The sequence below is a fragment of the Babylonia areolata genome, chromosome 35 (assembly GCF_041734735.1).
Source record: "Babylonia areolata isolate BAREFJ2019XMU chromosome 35, ASM4173473v1, whole genome shotgun sequence".
In the NCBI taxonomy this organism is placed as follows: Eukaryota; Metazoa; Mollusca; class Gastropoda; order Neogastropoda; family Buccinidae; genus Babylonia; species Babylonia areolata.
In genome coordinates, this window is record NC_134910.1 from 24,097,891 (window position 1) to 24,113,951 (window position 16,061).

The window sequence follows — 16,061 nt, forward strand, 5'->3', positions numbered from 1 at the left end:
TGTGCTGTCTGTCATGACAGTCAGGACTGAGGGACTGAGGACGTAGTGATGTGTTGTCTGTGATGTGGTGTGCTGTCTGTGATGTGGTGTTGTCTGTGATGTGGTGTTTTGTATTTGTATTTTGTATTTCTTTTTATCACAACAGATTTTTCTGTGTGAAATTCGGGTTGCTCTCCCCAGGGAGAGTGCGTCGCTATACTGCAGCGCCACCCTTTTTTTTTTCTTTTTTTTCTTCTTTTTTCCTGCGTGCAGGTTTATTTGTTTTTCCTATTTTTGATGTGATGTGGTGTCTTTGATGTGATGTGTTGTCTGTGTTGTGTTGTCTGTGAGAGCCTGTGTCATTGGTGTCACTGAGAGCCTGTAGCCTGTGTCATTGGTGTCACTGAGAGCCTGTAGCCTGTCACTGGTGTCACTGAGAGCCTGTAGCCTGTCATTGGTGTCACTGGTGTCACTGAGAGCCTGTAGCCTGTCATTGGTGTCACTGAGAGCCTGTAGCCTGTCACTGGTGTCACTGAGAGCCTGTGTCATGGTGTCACTGAGAGCCTGTGTCATGGTGTCACTGAGAGCCTGTAGCCTGTCATTGGTGTCACTGAGAGCCTGTGTCATGGTGTCACTGAGAGCCTGTGTCATGGTGTCACTGAGAGCCTGTAGCCTGTGTCATTGGTGTCACTGAGAGCCTGTAGCCTGTCACTGGTGTCACTGAGAGCCTGTAGCCTGTCATTGGTGTCACTGAGAGCCTGTAGCCTGTCATTGGTGTCACTGAGAGCCTGTGTCATTGGTGTCACTGAGAGCCTGTGTCATTGGTGTCACAGAGAGCCTGTGTCATTGGTGTCACAGAGAGCCTGTGTCATGGTGTCAGTGAGAGCCTGTGTCATGGTGTCAGTGAGAACGGAGGGGACGCTGTCTGTGTGTTTCAGAAGGAGGACGTCAGACCTCACATCAGGGAGCGCTTTCGCCTGCACACCATGCTGCCGCCCTAAACACCACCACCGCGCTTCTCTCCCCTTCGCTGGTCCCGCCACCTGGTGGACACCACGCCGGATTCCCTCCCTTGACTTGTCGCTGCCTCTCTCTCTCTCTCTCTCTCTCCCCCGGCCACACCCACACCCCCTGTCTCTGTTCTCTGTGTGGGGGTGGAGGAGGGGAGGGGGGGGTTGACGCATGGTTATGAAAACAGTTGAGCAGCTTGCGGAAGGAAAGGACGCCCACAGGACAGTTCACCGGACGTTTGACGTCGTCGTGGCAGCGCTTCTTTCATGTTGTTTGTTTTTCTTTCTACGTGTCTAGTTTGTGTTTAATACAGCGAAAGAAAGAAGGAAGGCCTTGTTCTCTCCCTTGGTCGTCGACACGGTGGTTGTTTTTTTTGGGGTTTTTTTGTGATCACTTGTTAGGAGTGGAATTTCGCTTGTGCTGCGATTTTTTTTTTTTTTTTTTTTTTCTTTGGGTGGGGGATTGGAAATCTGTACACTGTAAGAGAGTGTTGTTTTTTGAGGGAGAGGGTTGGGGGGAGGGGTGGTAGATCCAAGTTCTGGCAAAACTGGGAAGTGTGTCAGCTTCGACAGTGGTCGTTGGCACTGGTTCTTGTTTGCCGAGACAAGAGTTGTCTTTCTCTCCCTTCCTCCTGTGTAGCTTTCCGTCTTTCCACCCCCTCTTTCCTTGTCGGCTACCTGAATGTCTGTCTGTCTGCGTCTTTCCCTCCCCTTCTTTCCTTGTCGGCTACCTGAATGTCTGTCTGAGTCTTTCCCTCCATCTCTTTCCTTGTCGGCTACCTGAATGTCTGTCTGTCTGTCTGCGTCTTTCCCTCCCTCTTTCCTTGTCGGCTACCTGAATGTCTGTCTGCATCTTTCCCTCCCTCTTTCCTTGTCGGCTACCTGAATGTCTGTCTGCATCTTTCCCTCCCTCTTTCCTTGTCGGCTACCTGAATGTCTGTCTGTCTGCGTCTTTCCCTCCCTCTTTCCTTGTCGGCTACCTGAATGTCTGTCTGTCTGTCTGCGTCTTTCCCTCCCTCTCTTTCCTTGTCGGCTACCTGAATGTCTGTCTGTCTGAGTCTTTCCCTCCCTCTTTCCTTGTCGGCTACCTGAATGTCTGTCTGTCTGTGTCTTTCCCTCCCTCTCTTTCCTTGTCGGCTACCTGAATGTCTGTCTGTCTGTCTGCGTCTTTCCCTCCCTCTCTTTCCTTGTCGGCTACTTGAATGCCTGTCTGTCTCTCTGAGTCTTTCCCTCCCTCTCTTTCCTTGTCGGCTACCTGAATGTCTGTCTGTCTGTCTGCGTCTTTCCCTCCCTCTCTTTCCTTGTCGGCTACCTGAATGTCTGTCTGTCTGTCTGCGTCTTTCCCTCCCTCTCTTTCCTTGTCGGCTACCTGAATGTCTGTCTGTCTGTCTGCGTCTTTCCCTCCCTCTTTCCTTGTCGGCTACCTGAATGTCTGTCTGTCTGAGTCTTTCCCTCCCCCCCTTTCCTTGTCGGCTACCTGAATGTCTGTCTGTCTGTCTGTCTGAGTCTTTCCCTCCCTCTCTTTCCTTGTCGGCTACCTGAATGTCTGTCTGTCTGCGTCTTTCCCTCCCTCTCTTTCCTTGTCGGCTACCTGAATGTCTGTCTGTCTGCGTCTTTCCCTCCCTCTCTTTCCTTGTCGGCTACCTGAATGTCTGTCTGTCTGTCTGAGTCTTTCCTCCCCCCCCCGCCCCCCCCTCTCTTGTTTCTTGTTCTTCTCTCTCCATTCCTACGTCCACGTGTGTTAACACTGAGTGGTAGGAGAGGGAAGGTATGTACATAACTCTGTTTTTATGTGTCCGTTTCTTATCCGAGCTAGCTGGCTCTCACTCTCTGTCTGTCTGTCTCTCTTTGTTTCTGTATTTCTGTCTCGCACTCTGTGTCTCTGTCTCTCTCTCTCTCCGCTTGTCTTTAAAGACACACTGGTGAGAGAGTAAAGGTGTACATATATGCTCGTATTTCTCTCTCTCTCTCTCTCTGCCACACACACACACACACACACACACACACACACACACACACACTTGACATGTCTAAAAATCATTCATGGTAAGAGAGGAAATTTGTACATACACTCTCATTTTTAATGCCTCTCTCTCTGTCTCTCTCTCTCTCTCTCAACATGTCTTGAAATCATGAACTGGTGCGATAAAGAAGCCTGTGTACATACATACCCCCCGCCCCCTGCCCCAGGGCTGTCCCTGTCTGTCTGGTTTGTTCTCTGTGAACCAGGTGGGTTGTTGGGCAGTCACACTGACACACAAGATCAGATCTCTCGGGGGGGGGGGGGGGGTCTGTGCGTGTCGTCTCCCTACACTTTTCATCTTCACCGGAAAGCTGCAGCTCATGTTGGGCATCGCTTTGTTCAAGCTTTTGTCGTCGTTTTTGGTGGTTCTTTTGTTTTGAGGTGGGGGTGGGGTTTCAGGAGGTGCGTGTCAGTGTTCAGTGCGTTACTTACCTGTATGTAGGTGTCATTTGATCAGTTTACACCGATGTTGATTGGTGTTGGTTTATTCTACATGTAGGTGGGTGTTGCTTTATCATTTACATGTATATGTTTGTTGGTGTCGCTTTATCATTTACATGTATATGTTTGTTGGTGTTGCTTTATCATTTACATGTATATGTTTGTTGGTGTTGCTTTATCATTTACATGTATATGTTTGTTGGTGTTGCTTTTATCATTTACATATGTTTGTTGGTGTTGCTTTATCATTTACATGTATATGTTTGTTTGTGTTGCTTTATCATTTACATGTATATGTTTGTTTGTGTTGCTTTATCATTTACATGTATATGTTTGTTGGTGTTGCTTTTATCATTTACATGTACATGTTTGTTGGTGTTGCTTTTATCATTTTCATGTACATGTTTGTTGGTGTTGCTTTATCATTTACATGTATATGTTTGTTGGTGTTGCTTTTATCATTTACATGTATATGTTTGTTGGTGTTGCTTTATCATTTACATGTATATGTTTGTTGGTGTTGCTTTATCATTTACATGTATATGTTTGTTGGTGTTGCTTTATCATTTACATGTATATGTTTGTTGGTGTTGCTTTTATCATTTACATATGTTTGTTGGTGTTGCTTTATCATTTACATGTATATGTTTGTTTGTGTTGCTTTATCATTTACATGTATATGTTTGTTTGTGTTGCTTTATCATTTACATGTATATGTTTGTGTTGCTTTATCATTTACATGTATATGTTTGTTGGTGTTGCTTTTATCATTTACATGTACATGTTTGTTGGTGTTGCTTTTATCATTTTCATGTACATGTTTGTTGGTGTTGCTTTATCATTTACATGTATATGTTTGTTGGTGTTGCTTTTATGATTTACATGTATATGTTTGTTGGTGTTGCTTTATCATTTACATGTATATGTTTGTTGGTGTTGCTTTGTCATTTACATGTATATGTTTGTTGATGTTACTTAATCATTTACATATGTTTGTTGATGTCACTTGATCATTTACATATATTTCTTGATGTTATTAACGTTCATGTTTGATCATGTACATGTTTATTGATGGTGTTTGTTGATGTGTTGATGTATTTGTTGGTGTCCTTCATTTTAACTGGTGTATTTATTCATGCTCGGTGACTGTGCAGATTCTCTCACTCGCGCTCACTTAAGTCGCTGCCAAGACCTTTAACTTTCCTGGTGACATTTCTGGATGTTGTTACAATCCGTGTCGTGTCGGAAGAGTGGCTGACATCTGTCTGTCGTCCAGTGTTTTTTTCGGATCATTTCAATACGCTTTGATTTTTTTTTTTTTTTTTTCTCCCTCAACCGATGTCCATTGTGTTAAATTAAATTAGTCTTCAGACCCCCACCACCACCCCCACACCACCCAGCCCCACCCCTTTCCCCCCTCCACCCCTTCTTCACGCTTTTGTTGTTTGTATTGTTGGTTGAACTAAAAGCAATAATTTTACATATGGGTGGAAGTGGTTTTTGTTGTTTTGTGTGTGTGTGTGTGTGTGGTCACGCGTGGCAGAAAGTGGGAATAAGTCCATGATACCCTCTCTGCTTCCCGACATGGCACTGTGTGTGTGGTCACGCGTGGCAGAAAGTGGGAATAAGTCCATGATACCCTCTCTGCTTCCCGACATGGCACTGAGTGTGTGGTCACGCGTGGCAGAAAGTGGGAATAAGTCCATGATACCCTCTCTGCTTCCCGACATGGCACTGAGTGTGTGGTCACGCGTGGCAGAAAGTGGGAATAAGTCCATGATGCCCTCTCTGCTTCCCGACATGGCACTGTGTGTGTGTGTGTGGTCACGCGTGGCAGAAAGTGGGAATAGTCCATGATGCCCTCTCTGCTTCCTGACATGGCACTGAGTGTGTGTGTGTGGTCACGCGTGGCAGAAAGTGGGAATAAGTCCATGATACCCTCTCTGCTTCCCGACATGGCACTGTGTGTGTGGTCACGCGTGGCAGAAAGTGGGAATAAGTCCATGATGCCCTCTCTGCTTCCTGACATGGCACTGTGTGTGTGGTCACGCGTGGCAGAAAGTGGGAATAAGTCCATGATACCCTCTCTGCTTCCTGACATGGCACTGTGTGTGTGTGTGTGGTCACGCGTGGCAGAAAGTGGGAATAGTCCATGATGCCCTCTCTGCTTCCTGACATGGCACTGAGTGTGTGTGTGTGGTCACGCGTGGCAGAAAGTGGGAATAAGTCCATGATGCCCTCTCTGCTTCCTGACATGGCACTGTGTGTGTGTGTGTGGTCACGCGTGGCAGAAAGTGGGAATAAGTCCATGATGCCCTCTCTGCTTCCCGACATGGCACTGTGTGTGTGGTCACGCGTGGCAGAAAGTGGGAATAAGTCCATGATACCCTCTCTGCTTCCCGACATGGCACTGAGTGTGTGGTCGTTGTTGGTCTGAATTAGGTGGCTCAGCACAAAAAGTGAATAAATGAAAATAGGTTTGGGGTTTTGGTGGGGTTTTTTTGTTTTTGTTTTTATCAGAAGCTACCCATTTTACTGATAGTTGGTCAGAGAAAGCTTTTTTTTTCTTTTTCTTTTCTTTTTTTATTTTTATTTTAATGAAATAAGCTATCAGTTTTTTTCAGATAAATCAGCTCATTCTTTTTTTTTATTACATCTTTTCCCCCCATTTTATTTTATCATCAAAAATGATGATAGATTTTTTTCTCTGATTAATAGTAATCACTCTCAGTTACATATTTAGAAAAAATAAACAGATAGAAATGTATATATATTTTTTAAATTTGATCACAAACAGAAGTTGGCCATTGTTTCAGAAACGGGCTTTGTCCTTGATCGCTGCTTGTTCCAAAAACAAAACAAAAAAAGTGAAAGAGTAACTGACGCAGTGATCTCCCATGTGGACCAGAAGGCAGGAATGATGTTCCCAGTGGTCCTGAAAGGGGGCTGGTGAATGGCAGTCATTAACTGTGGATTGCTTGGTTTTGTATTTTTGCTTCTCCACCCTTTATTGCAAACAGGACCTGAAAACTACAGGTATTGATGTGCTGTCCTGGGAAAGTCTTGCGGACTGGCGTGGACCTTGGAAGTCTGCCATTTTGAGAGGGGTGAAACAAGCAGAGATGCAGCAGAAGATTCAGACATTCTTCAACACCTGTCTGAGGCGCATCTACAAGATCCGATGGCAGGAGAAGATCCGAAACGAAGATCTGTGGGAGCGAGCGGGACAGGAACCAGTGGCCAAGCAGATACTGCGGAGGAAGTGGGGCTGGATCGGACACACCCTCAGGAAGCCAGCGTCCAGCATCACACGCCAAGCCCTGACCTGGAACCTGCAGGGAAAGAGGAAGAGGCCGGCCTCGCAACAGCTGGAGGCGAGATACCGAGGCAGAGCTGAAGCAGCAAGGGACCAACTGGACTGGTATGGCCAGAACAGCCCAGAACAGAGTGCGATGGCGAGGGGTCGTCGATGGCCTATGCTCCACCAGGAGCGATGAGCAAAATGATGAATGAATGAAACAAGCAGAGAGAAGCCGCACTGACTCGTTGAGGAGAAAAAAGAGCCACACACAAGTCAAACTCTAAACCAAGCAGCAAGCTATATCTGTCCCACATGCAGTAGAGATTGCCACTCCAGCATTGGTCTGCACAGCCACTGCAGGAAGTGTAGTGCCTGGCAGGGACTACATTTCCAGTGCAGCCATCGTCTCTCAAGACGGAAGGAGGCTGATGATCCTTTATATATATAATGTGTGTGTTGCCTTTTTTTCGTCGTGGTTTTAATGTAGTAGTTGGTGGGTAGTTTTGGACTTTTGTTACAGGTCATGCTGGAGGCAGAGGAAGTGCTAGTTCTTCTTTCATTTACTAGTTTTATGGGGGTGGGGTGGGGGTTGAGATAACTGTTTTTATTCTAGTATTATTCTCAATTCTTTCTAAATTGTTGTGTTTACTTTCTGTGGATTACCTGTGCCTTTTATGCGGGTGTTTGTTAAATTTTCTGCCAGGCATGGACTGGTTTCTTAGAGGAATCAATTGATGTGTGAATCCTTGGGAGAGAATATAGAATAAATAGAATTTTTTTACAACAAAAAAACAACAATTGACCATTTTGTAATGAGAATGATAAGTGACCATTTATCAGTAAAAAGCACATTGTGTCCTGTTCTTGAAGTCTCATTTATAAGTTCAACGTTTTGTTGTTGTGCTTCTTAAACAGACCAAGGAAAGAGTGTGGGAACAGGGCAGAGAGAGTTGAGGGCTGGTGTCAGCTCTTTGTGTTGGCGTGAGGGTTCACGTTTTGCGTCACTAGTGAGGGAGAGCTTTCTGGTCATGCAGTGAAAGGTGTGATTGTAAGCTGTAGGTCAGGTATGTGTTCGAGGCGGATTTTATGCTGTAGGTGTGTGTTTGAGGCGGATTTTTTAGCTGTAGGTGTGTGTTTGAGGCGGATTTTATGCTTTAGGTGTGTGTTTGAGGCGGATTTTATGCTGTAGGTGTGTGTTGAGGCGGATTTTTAGCTGCAGGTGTGTGTTTGAGGCGGATTTTTTAGCTTTAGGTGTGTGTTTGAGGCAGATTTTTTAGCTGTAGGTGTGTGTTTGAGGCGGATTTTATGCTGTAGGTGTGTGTTTGAGGCGGATTTTATGCTATAGGTGTGTTTGAGGTGGATTTTTATGCTGTAGGTGTGTGTTTGAGGCGGATTTTATGCTGTAGGTGTGTGTTTGAGGCGGATTTTTAGCTGTGTGTTGAGGCGGATTTTTAGCTGTAGGTGTGTTTGAGGTGGATTTTATGCTGTAGGTGTGTGTTTAAGGTGGATTTTATGCTGTAGGTGTGTGTTTGAGGCAGATTTTTAGCTTTAGATGTGTGTTTGAGGCAGATTTTATGCTGTAGGTGTGTGTTTGAGGCAGATTTTTAGCTTTAGGTGTGTGTTTGAGGCAGATTTTTTAGCTTTACTTGTGTGTTTGAGGTTGATTTTAAGCTGTAGGTGTGTGTGTGAGGCTGATTTTTAGCTGTGGGTAGGTGTGCATGAGACTGATTTTAATCTTTAATGTAGGTGTGTGAGGCAGATTTTAAGCTGTAGTCAGGTATGTGTGAAGCAGATTTTAAGCTATAGATGGGTGTGTGTGAGGATGAATTTAAGCTGTAGTCAGGTATGTGTGAAGCAGATTTTAAGCTATAGATGGGTGTGTGTGAGGATGAATTTAAGCTGTAGTTGAGTGTTTTTGTCAGGCTGATTTTAAACTGTATGCAGTTGTGTGTGAGGCTGATTTTTGTTAGCTTTGGGTAGGTGTATGCGTGTGTGTGTGTGAGGCTGATTTTAAGCTTTAGGCATGTGTGTTTGTGTTAGGCTGGTTTCAAGCTATAGTTAGGTGTGTGTATGTTAGGCTGATTTTAAGCTTTAGGTAGATGTGTGTGTTAGGCTGGTTTTAAGCTTTAGGTGTGTGTGTGTGTGTGTGTGTGAGGCTGATTTTAAGCTTTAGGTAGGGGTGTGTGTGTATGTGTGTGTGAGGCTGATTTTAAGCTTTAGGTAGGTGTGTGTGTGTGTGAGGCTGATTTTAAGCTTTAGGTAGGGGTGTGTGTGTATGTGTGTGTGAGGCTGATTTTAAGCTTTAGGTAGGTGTGTGTGTGAGGCTGATTTTAAGCTTTAGGTAGGGGTGTGTGTGTGAGGCTGATTTTAAGCTTTAGGTAGGTGTGTGTGTGTGAGGCTGATTTTAAGCTTTAGGTAGGTGTGTGTGTGAGGCTGATTTTAAGCTTTAGGTAGGTGTATGCATGTGTGTGAGGCTGATTTTAAGCTTTAGGTAGGTGTATGCATGTGTGTGAGGCTGGTTTTAAACTGTGGGTAGGTGTGTGTGTGAGGTTGATTTTAAGCTTTAGGTAGGTGGGTGTTTGTTGAATTGGCGGAACGAGACCAGGAGGACAGCGGTAGGTTGTAACGGAAATGACGTCCCTTCACAGACTGCCTTTGTTTTCTGTTGTGCTTGTTTGTTTGTTTGTTTGTTGCCAAATCATGTTGTCTGTTTGTTTGTTTGTTGCCAAATCATGTTGTTTGTTTGTTTGTTTGTTGCCAAATCATGTTGTCATCTTTTGAGAGTTCACCATCACCACCAACCCCCCTCTTTCAACAAAAACACACACACACAAAAACTGCTCAGTTATTCCTGAGACGAGCGACTGACTTGTAAAGTTGAAAGGAAACCGTCTCCCTTCAATGACTTGTGGGTGGTTTTTCTTGTTGTATTTTTGGTTTGTTTTTGTGTGGGTTTTGGGGGGGAGGGTGGGGGGGGGGGTACATTAGATATTATTTTGTTGAGAAATACCTAGTGGCTTTGTTGTATAGAAGGTATGTTTATTGTTGCCGATAAATTCATTGCCAGGTGGAAAAATGGAAAAATGTCTTTTCAGCTCTTCACCTGATTGATTTTTTTTTTTTCTGCCTGTGTTCAGAGTCGTGTGGTGTTGGTGTGTGTGTCTGATTCTAGATTTGTTGCTGTTGTTTTCTGCCTGTGTTCAGAGCCATGTGGTGTTGGTGTGTGTGTCTGATTCTAGATTTGTTTTTCTTTTTTTCTGCCTGTGTTCAGAGTCGTGTGGTGTTGGTGTGTGTGTCTGATTCTAGATTTGTTGCTGTTGTTTTCTGCCCGTGTTCAGAGTCGTGTGGTGTTGATGTTTCTGTCTGATTCTAGATTTGTTGTTGTTGTTTTCTGCCTGTGTTCAGAGTCGTGTGGTGTTGATGTGTGTGTCTGATTCTAGATTTGTTGCTGTTTTTTTCTGCCTGTGTTGAGTCGTGTGGTGTTGGTGTGTCTGTCTGATTCTAGATTTGTTGTTGGGGTTTTTTTTCTGCCTGTGTTCAGAGCCATGTGGTGTTGGTGTGTGTGTCTGATTCTAGATTTGTTTTTCTTTTTTTCTGCCTGTGTTCAGAGTCGTGTGGTGTTGGTGTGTGTGTCTGATTCTAGATTTGTTGCTGTTGTTTTCTGCCTGTGTTCAGAGTCGTGTGGTGTTGGTGTTTCTAGACCCTGCTCCGTCCTTCCTCCTCCACCCCTCACCTCTACAACTGCAGCCCTCCCCCTCCCCTTCCCTCTCAACTGTCCCTCAAAATCAGTTCCTTTTTTTTTTTTTTTTTTTTTTTTAAAGTTTGATACAATTCCAATCAATCTGCTTTCCATCCAGAGCGGCAAGTTATGACGGAGGGAACGAAACAGCAGATTTCATAGAGGTTGTCAAAGGTGGGGTTTGGTTTTTTTGTTGTTGTTTTTTATCAAGATCATGCTGATGTTGCAGTTGGAATGAACTTCCTCTTTCGCTTAGTCAGGTCTCCACACTCAGCTCTTTCTTTCAAGTCTGGCCAAAAAACCCACCTCTTCACAAGATAGCCTCCCTTCCCTGCCTCTCCCTTGTCTTCTGTTTCTCCAGTTTTAGAGTTGTGCGTGTGAATGACTGGTGCAAAAGCACTTTGATTTGTCTCTGCACAAGATTCAGCGCTATATAAATACCATTATTATTATTATTGACATGCCTTGAAAGGTTTGGGGTTGTTTTTTTTTGTTCGTCAAGAAAGATCCCAGTTCACAAACATAGCTCAGAGAACTGCATTGTCTTCTGTGTGTGCATAGTGTATGTTGGGTGGGGGGGGGGGAGGTTTGTGTGTTGTTTTTTTTCCAGGGATCTTGCGTCATAGCTGTTATTGTTTTAAACCCACTGATTCTGTGAACATGTTTTGTGAGTTAGTGTTTGAACCAGCTACTTCCATGAACATTGTCTGTGACTTAAGTGTCTGTACATTTTGATGGATCAAAGTGTGTGACCAGATTCATGTGTCCAAATGACGCATAAACACGTGTCCTTGCTGCTTTGAAAATGGAAAGAGGCACTGTGTGTTTAGTGAGCATGTTCCTGGGACGATGTAAACATTTCCTAAAGGAGCACATGTAAAGTTATACAGAAGCTTCACACTAAGGTCCCTGGAACGATGTAAACATTTCCTGAAGTAACACATGTAAAGTTATACAGAAGCTTCTCACTAAGAAGGTCCCTGGAACGATGTAAACATTTCCTGAAGTAACACATGTAAAGTTATACAGAAGCTTCTCACTAAGAAGGTCCCTGGAACGATGTAATGACATTTCCTGAAGTAACACATGTAAAAGGTATACAGAAGCTTCACACTAAGAGGGTCCCTGGAACGATGTAAACATTTCCTGAAGATGTATCAGAGCTTCATCCTGGGGCCCCCGGGGATTGAGGTAAAAGAGTCCCTCAAGAATTATGTTCACGGAGTCCACAGGACTCCCAGGAATTCAGTTTCAAAATTGAAATGACAGGCAAGGTCGTGATGGTGAGAAGGCATGTAATGTATGTCACAGGTCGGCCTGTGGTCTGTAATGTATGTCACAGATCAGCCTGTGGTTTGTAATGTATGTCACAGATTGGCCTGTGGTTTGTAATGTATGTCACAGGTCGGCCTGTGGTTTGTAATGTATGTCACAGATCAACCTGTGGGTTGTAATGTATGTCACAGATCAACCTGTGGTCTGTAATGTATGTCACAGATCGGCCTGCGGTTTGTAATGTATATCACAGATCGGCCTGTGGTCTGTAATGTATGTCACAGATTGGTCTGTAATGTATGTCACAGATCGGCCTGTGGTTTGTAATGTATGTCACAGATCAACCTGTGGGTTGTAATGTATGTCACAGATTGGCCTGTGGTTTGTAATGTATGTCACAGATCAACCTGTGGGTTGTATGTCACAGATTGGCCTGTGGGTTGTAATGTATGTCACAGATTGGCCTGTGGGTTGTAAAGTATGTCACAGATTGGCCTGTGGTTTGTTATGTATGTTATGTACAAAGTAGGACACAGTTGGATTGGGCTGTACAAAGACTGGCATTATTTGGCCATCGTTTCTGCACCACCCTCAACTTGTTAATTGAGCATGTCAGTCCTGGGGAGAACATTAGAGAATCACTGTGAACACGCAAATGGTCGATGGACATGATAGTCAGGGATTCTACAGGTGGAAACTTTTCAGAATTCGGGAAAAATGACATGCTTAAAAAAAAATAAAAAATTTTTAATTCTTTTTTCTTAACCCAAATTTGTAAAAGGTATTTTGGCTTGCTATTCAAATGTTTTATTGATAGAAATGAATATTATGATACATAATTTCTGTCAATGATAAAAGCTCAGTAGTAAAATGTTCAGCCTGAGTTTTAAGTTAAAAGCAAAATAATGACTTTATAAAACCTGATCCTGAAAGTATGTTTCACTAACCGAAATAGTAGTTCTGATTTGTGTAGCAGACGATGATTTATGCAAGAGGTGTAAGTCGACACTGAAAAATACCTACCCTTTATATTTTGGTTCCTGATTGGATTGTTTCATTTTTGGCCTGTGGTGTTTTGAAAGGATTTTCTGTATTTTGATTTCTTAAAAGTTTTGTTTTTAGAGTTACATGTGTATAAACCTTGCGGTGTTTCACAGTTTGGCGTTACATGGACGTAAGTATGACATCATACGACACCATATTGTCTGGCATCACTTGGACATATGTGACATCATATGATACCATATTGTTTGGCATCACATAGACATATGTGACATCATATGACACCATAGTGTTTGACGTTATAATTAGTCATAATTATCAACATGTTATGTTTGACATCATACTTTACTTGGTAGGGAGAGAGTGTTGTGTGTGTGGGTGTAAAGGAGGTCTGTTTTTGTCCTGCTCAAGACGAGATGAAAGTCTTGACCTGCAGTACCGTACTGGATTGTATGTGCCATGTTCCATGTAAACCAGAGTCTGGATTCCCTGGAGTTCACAATTGTTGCATGAGAGGTACGTTCAGATTGTTTTTTCTCTGTGTGTGTGTTTTTTTTGTGGTGTTTTTTTCAGATTCCTGTTTTCCCATATGTCTTATCTCCCGTACCCTGCCTTCCCCCCTCACCTCATTTTGTTGTCCTTGTTGGAGTATACATCACAGTGAAGTGATGGCCTAGAGGTAACGCGTCCGCCTAGGAAGCGAGAGAATCTTAGCGCGCTGGTTCGAATCACGGCTCAGCCGCCGATATTTTCTTCCTCTCCACTAGACCTGGAGTGGTGGTCTGGACGCTAGTCATTCGGATGAGACGATAAACCGAGGTCCCGTGTGCAGCATGCACTTAGCGCACGTAAAAGAACCCACGGCAACAAAAGTGTTGTTCCTGGCAAAATTATGTAGAAAAATCCACTTCGATAGGAAAAACAAATAAAACTGCACGCAGGAAAAAATACAAAAAAAAAAGGGTGGCGTTGTAGTGTAGCGACGCGCTCTCCCAGAGAAGAGCAGCCCGAATTTCACACAGAGAAATCTGTTGTGATAAAAAGAAATACAAATACATTTGGTGATAAATCTCTCTCTCTCTCTCTCTCTGTTTCTCTTTCCTTCCTCTTCCTTCTCTCTCCCATTGCCAGTCTGTCTCTTTTGTCTCACTTGTTTTATTTGTCTGAGAATTGAAAGTTGTTGAGGAGGTAACACTGGCCTATTATTTAGACTTTGTGAAGAAGTGTTAGCATTGGCAGCCTATTTGATGTGTGTGTACTGTACTGTACTGTACTTTGTGAAGAAGTATTAGTATTGGCAGTCTGTATGATGTGTGTGTACTGTACTGTACTTTGTGAAGAAGTGTTGGTATTGGTAGCCTTTATAATGTGTCTGTACTGTACTTTGTGATGAAGTGTTAGTATTGGTAGCCTTTATAACATGTGTGTGTACTGTACTTTGTGAAGAATTGGCAGCCTGTGTGAAGTGTGTGGTCTGTTCTGAAAAGGGAATTAGATCTTTGGAGGTTTTCACTACAGCCCACTGTGCAGAGAGAGAAGCACGGCACAGTAATGTCTTGCACATAGTTCTGAAACTTTTTTTTCTCTCTCTCTCTCTCTTTCAACTCAGTGTCGTTGAATCTGTATCTCAGACATGCAGCAACAAAGATTTTCTTGAATTTTAACACCACCCTTCTAACCCTTCTCTGTCTGTACCTCTCTCCCCTCTCTCCCTCCTCTCTCTCTCTCCCCCTCTCTCTCCCCTCTCCCCCTCTCTCTCTCCCCTCTCCCTCTCTGCTATCGTTTTTCTCTGTTACTTGTGTCTAGTTTCCCTCATCTAATTTTGTTGTTGTTGTGCGTGTATACACCAACTGAATTCTTTTCAAGTTGCAACTTCAGTGTTGTATTAGCAGAGACTTGTTTTGAAATGGGCCAGGCTGGTCATGCTTTTAACGAAAGTGCTTTGTGTTTCAATTTATGCCGAAACTTGTGTATCCCAGACTAAACCGCGTCGTTGATTCTTGATGCGACCAGATTGGCTTCTGTCCATGTTGCTTTGTTTGCTTGAAAATTTGCTTTCTTTTTTTCTTTCTTTTTTTTTTTTTTTTTTGTTGTTTTTGCTGCAGCTCATGTCTTGTGCAATGATGAGTGTAAAGCTTTTAGTTCAAGATTTTTTTTTTTTTTTTTTTTTTTTTTTTTTTTTTTTTTCGTAAGTTTAAAAAAAAATCAAGGAGACTGAATAATGTCCTGTGCTGTGTCTTGTCTCACAGCTGGTGGTCGAGGCCTTCAGTGTACTACACCAAGTGTTTGTCTGTCTGTCTGTTCGTTGATATCTTTGTTGTTTTTGTGTTGTTGTTTTTTTCCCCTTGAATGCTGACTGCTATGTTTTTGATGGCAAATGTTTCGTGTGATGGATAGACACAATAATGATGAAAATAAATGAAAATAGAGGCTAAATATACGGATGTATTTGTGCTGTTGTTGAAGAACATGCACCTGTGATCCTTTGTTTTCTTTTGATTCTCTCTTTCTTTCTTTGTTTCTTTTTGTTTTTTGTTGCCTCTGTTTCTGGCTTTGTTCTCCGGTCTTCTTTTTTTCTTTTTCTTTTTTTTTCGTCTCCTGGATCATTTCTGTTTCTGTTTTAATTGACAGGCTGTTTGCCTTGTGGACTTGTTTCTTGCTGTTTTGTTTTGTTGTTGTTTGTTTGTTGTTGTTTTTTTTAATACACATAATGATCAGTCACTGACTTTCACTCTCTCTCTCTCTCTCTTTGTCTGTCTCTCGTGGTCATGTTAGTAGCACTGTCATGTAATTTTCAAATAAAGATTTTTATTGACCATCATTTATTGTTGTTTGTTGAAATGTGAGAATGTGGGTACATGGTTGTCCCAGTTAACTTTTTTGCGCTTTTAAAATTTTTTTTCCCCTTCTGTGGACTCTATCTTTTATTTCACTCTCTCTCTGTCTCGCTCTCTGTCTGTTTCTGTCTCTCTCCTCTCTCTACCTCCCACCCTTTTGCTTTCCCTCTCCCTCTCTACCTCCCACCCTCTCTCTTTCCCCCCCTCTCCCTCCCTCCCTACCTCCCCCCCCTCTCCCTCCCTCCCTACCTCCCACCCTCTCTCTTCCCCCCTCTACCTCCCACCCTCTCTCTTCCCCCCTCCCTCCCTCCCACCCTCTCTCTTCCCCCCTCTCCCTCCCTGTCTACCTCACACCCTCTCTCTTCCCCCCTCTCCCTCCCTCTCTACCTCCCACCCTCTCTTTCCCCCTCTCCCTCCCTGTCTACCTCACACCCTCTCTCTTTCCCCCCCTCTC

At 43.5% G+C, this 16,061-nt stretch overlaps 2 protein-coding genes and 1 pseudogene across 3 annotated transcripts in view; 2 read left to right on the plus strand and 1 right to left on the minus strand.

The window, feature by feature from the left end:
• LOC143278126 (uncharacterized) overlaps window positions 1–1,411 on the plus strand; it is a 55,973-nt gene extending 54,562 nt beyond the window's left edge. The window contains exon 13 of the mRNA XM_076583157.1: window positions 918–1,411. Within this exon, the coding sequence (XP_076439272.1) occupies window positions 918–980 (63 nt within the window). The 3' untranslated portion in view covers window positions 981–1,411. The remainder of the gene's footprint in view (window positions 1–917) is intronic.
• LOC143278031 (uncharacterized) lies at window positions 1,284–6,417 on the minus strand. Its single transcript, XM_076583042.1, has 3 exons — window positions 6,338–6,417; window positions 2,078–2,621; window positions 1,284–1,769 (listed from the first exon to the last, which is right to left on the minus strand). The coding sequence occupies exons 1-3, from the start codon at window positions 6,415–6,417 to the stop codon at window positions 1,284–1,286; spliced, it is 1,110 nt and encodes a 369-aa protein (XP_076439157.1).
• Window positions 4,128–15,591, plus strand: LOC143278127 (uncharacterized; annotated as a pseudogene). The gene is made up of 2 exons (XR_013053840.1): window positions 4,128–11,398; window positions 11,470–15,591. The product of XR_013053840.1 is annotated as an uncharacterized LOC143278127 (transcript).
• Window positions 15,592–16,061: the final 470 nt, after the last annotated feature.

What these genes read in the sequence shown, in the direction of transcription:
- LOC143278031 (XM_076583042.1), bottom strand. Translation starts at nt 6,417, where the DNA reads ATGACTGCCATTCACCAGCCCCCTTTCAGGACCACTGGGAACATCATT. An exon ending in TCCACATGGGAGATCACTGC is followed by an intron (nt 2,622 to 6,337) that starts GTCAGTTACTCT and finishes GTAGCCGACAAG; the next exon opens with GAAAGAGAGGGAGGGAAAGA. An exon ending in ACAGACAGACAGACATTCAG is followed by an intron (nt 1,770 to 2,077) that starts GTAGCCGACAAG and finishes ACAGACATTCAG; the next exon opens with GTAGCCGACAAGGAAAGAGA.